The 6,842-nt window shown below is 47.1% G+C and overlaps 1 protein-coding gene across 2 annotated transcripts in view; it reads left to right on the top strand.

Annotated features, from left to right (window-relative positions):
• The first annotated feature begins 908 nt into the window (after positions 1 to 908).
• LOC122940779 (dolichyl-diphosphooligosaccharide--protein glycosyltransferase subunit 2-like) overlaps positions 909 to 6,842 on the top strand; it is a 28,470-nt gene continuing 22,536 nt past the window's right edge. For both annotated transcript variants that reach the window (XM_044297531.1, XM_044297530.1), the window contains exons 1-3: positions 909 to 1,065; positions 4,620 to 4,813; positions 6,559 to 6,654. In XM_044297531.1, the coding sequence (XP_044153466.1) occupies positions 1,056 to 1,065; positions 4,620 to 4,813; positions 6,559 to 6,654 (300 nt within the window). In that variant the 5' untranslated portion in view covers positions 909 to 1,055. The remainder of the gene's footprint in view (positions 1,066 to 4,619; positions 4,814 to 6,558; positions 6,655 to 6,842) is intronic.

The raw sequence follows: 6,842 nt of genomic DNA, 5'->3' as shown, positions 1-6,842 counted from the left end.
ATGAGACACCCGACCCTGCCATTCAGCAGGCCCCTCAAAGAAGGGGGCGTAGCTATAGGGGGAAGTGGCTGCTTTGGGGCCCGCCCAGGAGGAGGACTCTAAGATTCTATTGTCAGGGCCCCCTCAACAGTATTATACAATGACATTATATACAGTATATATCTGTAGGAAACAGACGGAGCGGCTGCCAACAGAGATCTTGACTAGCCGCAGGAACGGGCGGGGCACGAGTGGAGGGATTAAAAAATTTGCTGTGGGGCCCGGTCATTTCTGTCTCACAGGTAATGAGACGAGTCGACTTTCTAGAATGGAGTGGAAGCTATGCGGCCATGTTAGTTTCTGAGGTGCTTTTTATAAGGTGACTTGTAAATATCTTTCCCATACTGGAGTCACCACAAGTCACAGCAATGTCTTCAAGATTTCTCAGGACTTCCTGTCTGTGACCTCCCTGGGGTGGCTGATAACAGGGGGCAATAAAACACAAGGAAGACTTCCGGGGGTAAGCACGCTGACCAGTCAGTGCCACCCTGCACGTCTCAGATATGACCAAAAGTCAGCAACCACCTCCTGTCATCAGCTACCTGGCACCACGTGACCTGTCACTTCCCTGAACTCATTGGCCGCACCAGATGCCAATCACGGCGGCAAACCGGCAAGGAAAGGGTCTATATGTAGACGACGATGGCACTCACAGGAAGCCCCGCCCCCCACTCCTATTGACAGGAGACTCAGCCAATGAATCACAGACACATGCGCGTCGCTTCCCCGCCTTATTTGGAAGAAACCATCTAGAGACCCGGAAAAGGGGGGCGCGCGTTCTTTAGTTTATTCCTATGCCGTAGACCTCCTGACAATAAGTAACGTGATATAATATACGTGTATTGTGCAAGATATTCCATAGCTAGGCAGACGGGCGGCGTTTACAGTCTGGGGATTTTCCTGTCTGGATTTGGTTGCACCCCCCCATAGCTCCCAGTCTACGTGTCTGTGTCGCCAGCGCCGGAAAGAGCGAGCGGTCGGTGCGGGTGACGCTGTGAGGGGCGGGAGCGAGCAACATGGCAGCGAGTGAGTAGTGCAGGCCGGCTGGCAGGCAAGCAATGAATTATGTGGGTCGTGTGTGGTCGGAGGACGGGCACTTACCTGAGTGTGCGGGGACTAGCGGCCCCAGTGTGTGCACTTACCTGAGTGTGCGGGGACTAGCGGCCCCAGTGTGGGCACTTACCTGAGCTGCACCCGTCATCTATGTGTCAGGCCTGTGTACATGCTCTGACCAGGGACATGGCAGCTATGGGGAATGAATACAAGATCATCAAACACATTCCTATTTTTAAAGCTATTTTGATCATGTTATTGCCTTAAAGGGGGTGTCTGCCTGAATGAAATATTCAGCCTGTTATTTTTTTCTGCCATGCGGTGCATGCCAGCATCCCTGTGGAGGTGAGTGATTGGCGAAGCGCTCCTGTGGATGTACAGCATGGCATCGCTGGATCGGCAGAGAACAATTTTTCTATGGGGTGAAAGTAATTAAAGGGGTAGTCTGAGTTAAAAAGGCTTTCCAAGATTCTGATATTGATGACCTGTCCTCAGGATAGGTTATCAATATCTGATTGGTGGGTCTCCGACACGCAAGACCCCTGCGGATCAGAACTCCGGTGAGCGCTGCAGCCTACTGAGCCATTGCGTTGCAGCTCAGCCCCATTCACTTGACTTGGGAATGAGCTGTGTGTAGGCCGTATGACTGATGAACATGACGTCACTGGTTTGACCCAAACCAGTCAGATCCTAGGGTTGGGCCTTCAGTTGTAAACACTAGGACATCCCCTTTAAGAGGACCTGTCTCCTCCTGACGTGTCTGTTCTAGGAACTACTGCATTCTCCATGTAGTAAGAATCTATTCTTATCGCTGTGAGTTGTGCTATTCCTTTATTAATCCTGCTAGAAAAGGGATCAGGAAACTCCGGGATTCCAGCGGTTTTGAGACTACGACTCCCAGAATCCTCTTTTCACTTGTATGGGAGTTACAAGTACAGCGCAGCAAGTATACATGCAGGGAGTTGTAGTTTCACAGCAGCTGGAGTGCCAAAGCTGGCAGTTCTGAATGAATGGCCAGCAGTTTGCAATAATCCAGATGGGTGTTACCTGTTGGGGGCGCGGTCTGTGCACAGTTTGACATCCAGTCAGGGCTGCCATTGTCAGACTGTGCAGGGACACACCCTAACTGGTAACACCCAGTTTGATCTTCATTGCAGAGTGCTGGCAATTTATTCATTTCTAGAAGGAATAATAGAGGAACACAGTTATAAGAATACAATTACACGTGACAGTCTACGGCAATGATGGCTAAGCTCCAACACTCCATCTGTGGTAAAACTACAACTCCCAAGATGCACACTACTCCGTCTGTGGTAAAACTACAACTCCCAAGATGCACACTTGCTTGGCTGTTCTCAGCACTCCATAGAAATGAATGGTGCATGCTGGGAGTTGTAGTTTCACTACAGCTGGAGTGTTGGAGGTTAGCCATCACTGCCATAGACTATCATTACAAAAAAATGCCGCAAGACATTACTGCGACAAATTTCATCCTGTAGCCCTAGCCTAAGAATAGATGCTACTAGTTACTAAAATGTCAGGAGAGGGGACGGGTCCTCCGTGAAGGGGGTCTGTCATCAGCGACCTCCGTCAGTAGCCAAGCCTTTCCTGGTTACAGCGCTGCTCTCGTGCTTCATTGCTAATATACGCCGTTAGTTTACGACGTACAGAACGTCGTGTCATCATGGATAACCCATGGGGAGTGTGTAGTGATATCGAGAGGATGACGTGGTGGACCAGAAATGTAAACCACTTAGTCAAGAAACGAGGACCCTTAAAAACGGATACTTTATTTCTAATATAGATAAGAGTAACCTACCAATAATAAATGAGCCTTGTCCTACTAAAGGCAAGAGTGGTTCCCCATTGACTTACATTGTGTGTCAGAACGGATCCGGTTTGGCTCCGTTTCGTCAAGCAGACAGCAAAACGCTGCAAGCAGCGTTTTGGTGTCCGCCTCCAGAGCGGAATGGAGACGGATCGGAGGCAAACTGATGCATTCTGAGCAGATCCTTTTCCATTCAGAATGCATTAGGGCAAAACTGATCCGTTTTGGACCGCTTGTGAGATCCCAGAACGGATCTCGCCAAACGCGAGTGTGAAAGTAGCCTCAGGTACAACATCTATCTTGTTGGTAGGTTACTCTTTTATCTATATTAGAAATAAAGTGTACATTTTTCAGGGTCCTCGTTTCTTAAGTGGTTTATCGTGGACAACCCCTTTAAGTATCAGATCATTTGATACTAAGTAAATGCTACTTTTCCCAGGTACACCTTCATCAGCTCTTGGGGTGGTCTCCTTTACTGCTAGTGGTACCACGTATCTGTTTCTGTAAGTCTGCTCAGACGTCAGTCACATATCGTTTTGACAAGTTAGAAGAATGACACTGGTAGTCTGGTGCACTGGGTGAAGGGCCTGTCTGCACAGTTTGTGGGTTCCCCCACAGTATTTGTTAACTCTTCATGCAGCACTATTGTCAAAAATCATGGAGTCTCTGACTGTAATTCCTGTGAACATAGCCTTAAATTCCCATAATTACCTTTTTTATTTTATTTATTATCAGTCCAGAGTACCCCTATGCCTGTTTTTATGTCCTTATTTTTCTTCCCCAGTTCCCAGCACCACTACATACTAGCAGGATGTTTACAAGCAGAATTCCGGTTTTCATCAGCTTCCTGCTGGGTTTCCCGACCAGTCCCAGCATGCTTTGCTCTGTAATGTTTCACAGCGCTGTCTCCACCTAACTAATGTGGAGAAGGAGGCGTGAATATGCAGAGGGAGCTGTGTGGCGAGTGGATAAAGCCGTGAGAAACATTACGGAGCAACATTCATGCTGGGATTAGTTAGAAAACCCAGCAGGAAGCTGATGAAAACCGGAAGTTCTGCATGTAAACATCCTGCTGGGAAGCGGGGAAGGAAAGTGCCGACATGAAAAACGGGTACATGTAAAAATATGTAGTGTTTGAGGTACTCTGGGCAGATATTATGGAACCAGAGAACCTCTTTCAGACCTCTCCCAGTATTGTGTGGCAGAAGTTGAGAGTTGATGACAGCTGTGTTATACAGTAGACACGACAGGCAGTGCCATTGATCGGAGACAACTCCAATCACAGATATATAGCAGCTGCCATGGGCAATTGTAAGCACAGCATGTGACAGGTCATTTAGTGGGATGGGGACTTTCTCTGACGACTGGACAGCCCCTCTGTCAAGATAGTGGGAGCTGGTTGTATACTAGGGCAGCAAGGAGACTTGTGAGGGCTCCCAGGCCTACCATTGTAAAGTTCCTATTAAGTCCTGCCCTAGACCAGGCTTAATGGAACCATAGTGGCTAATATATCATGAGGATCATTTTGGGCCAGTTTTTCTTTAGTCTGTGATTAAATAATGTATGCCAAATTCATCAAAGGTCGCACGGTTTGGCACATCCTTAAGCAGGATGCTTATTTCACTTTGTTTGTGCCATACACTCCATGTTAGTATTATATTTCACAGTCTTAATGAATGTCCCTTTTCGTTCCTTGCAGTTCCACAGTCGGCGGTCCTATTAGTCCTCGCTCTCTTTGCCATCGTACATGCTTTGACCCCCAGCCATTATCTCAGCCAGGCCGATGTAGAGAGACTTAAAGATGCTTTGGAACACCCATTATCGGACCTGGAGAACGCCTATTACTACATCGCAGGCTTCAATCATCTCGGGGCCAGTGTAGCAGATGAAAAGGTGAGGCTTCGGGATGAGGAGCTTGTCAATTATGGGAAACTTTAGAAGGGACTTGTCTTTAGCTGACTTTCTGTTTCTATGTTTTAGAAATACAGGGCGTTAAAGAAGTTTTGTCACTGCAGCAAACAGCATTTATCATGTAGAGAAAGTTAATACAAGGCACTTACTTGTATTGTGATTGTCCATATTGCCTCCATTACTGGCTGGATTCATTTTTCCATCACATTATACACTGCTCGTTTCCATGGTTACAACCACCCTGTAGTCCAGCAGCGGTGGCCATGCTTGCACCGGAAAAAGCACCAGCCTAAGCTTACTCCCATGGTCCCGGCCAGCACCTAGTTTGCAAGCACAACCACTGATGATTGCAGGATGGTTATAATCATAGATACAAGCAGTGTATAATGTGATGGAAAAATGAATCGAGCCAGCGAAAGGAGGCAATATGGACAATCACAATACATTAGTTAGTGCCTTGTATTAACTTTATCTACATGATAAATGCCACTTGCTGCAGTGAGACAACCCCTTTAAAGGCAAAGTCTGGCTACAGGGGCCCCTGCCAGTCACAAAACTGGTAGGCGTGTCCACCGCTCTATTTAAACAGGAGGAACATGGGTCCCATTCTTATGACCAGCAGGACCCACCCCAGCAATCACTTTCCCTACCTTTTCCTGAACTCGGCACATCTTTTAATTTTAACCCCTTAATGACCAGGAAATTGTCCTTCTTTATTTTTTTTTTTTTTTTTTTTTTTTATTCCCAGCTTTCCTAAAGTTATATTTTTTTTAAAAAAAAATTTCCATTCACATAGCCATTTTTTTGTGGGACAAGTTGTAATTTCTACTTCACAGTTTCATAGTGTGTGAGTAGTGAGAAGCGGGGAAAAAATTACTAGGAGCTCCGTACAGAATTAGAATGTATTAGCTGCAATGAGCCAAAGTTATTGCTTCAGGTAATAACTTCATAAGTTAATTTGTACTGTAAAACACAATTTCCCAAACTCTGATTCGGGTCCAAGTGGTATCTTGGAACCGAACCCGCGTTCGGGAAATGTTTTTTTTTACAGTACAAATTAGTCAAATTATTTTGGGGGCAAGGACAGGCGTTGTTACAATGGATCCACACAAAAAAAAGTATGTAACGAGAACCCTTGTCATATTCACCCTAATAGAGCTCTATTACGGTGAATAGGACTTTACACTCTCCCTGCTGCCCTGTGCTTTGTGCACACAACAGCAGGGAGCCGACTATGGCAGCCAGCCTCTGATGTGCCCCCCCTCCCTCTTATCAGCCCCCTCTGGTAACTCAACCCCCCCTCCCCCTCCCTCCCCAGTATTAATCATTGGTGGCAGTGGCCACAGGGTAGTCTGCCCCCCCCCCCCCCCCCCTTCCCACATCATTGGTGGCAGCAGCAGTTCCGATCGGAGTCCCAGCAGTGTAATGCTGGGGCTCCGATCGGTTACCATGGCAGCCAGGACGCTACTGAAGTCCGGGCTGCCATGGTATGTCAGTGAGCAGCATTATACTCATGTGCGCCATGGCCGCCGGGCGCTCCTTCTTCTGTCTGTGCGGCACATTGCTAATGCTTGTAGCATAAGCAATGCGCGGCATAGACCTATGAGAAGAAAATCCATATCGTGGCACAAATTTATATCGCCTATACCACCCACCCCTACACCCACGTTATATGAATAGCCCAGTGGTTGCCGTATTACTTGATCAGTATTTCTCTTCTTTTGCAGGCGGCCTGCAATTTCATTCGCTCTAATGTTGATACCAGTAATGTGGATTCTCTGTTCTATGCTGCTCAATCCAGTCAGGCCCTGTCCAACTGTGAGGTAGGTCCGTGGAGGTGGAGTGGACTGTAATGCTTGGGGTCTTTTCATCTCTTGTTTTGGGGTATTTTGGAGATAAATGTTGGAGGTATTCCTTGATGTGCTGTTTACCTCTGATGCAAGCCTCTGACTGATGCCACTTTATAGGCATGGAGTGGTTTATATTGGCCATCGACTTGCATTATATTTTT

The sequence above is a fragment of the Bufo gargarizans genome, chromosome 6, assembly GCF_014858855.1.
Source record: "Bufo gargarizans isolate SCDJY-AF-19 chromosome 6, ASM1485885v1, whole genome shotgun sequence".
NCBI classification, from domain to species: domain Eukaryota; kingdom Metazoa; phylum Chordata; class Amphibia; order Anura; family Bufonidae; genus Bufo; species Bufo gargarizans.
The sequence above is the reverse complement of the archived record's forward strand: the minus strand, read 5'-3'. Positions and strand labels throughout refer to the sequence as shown.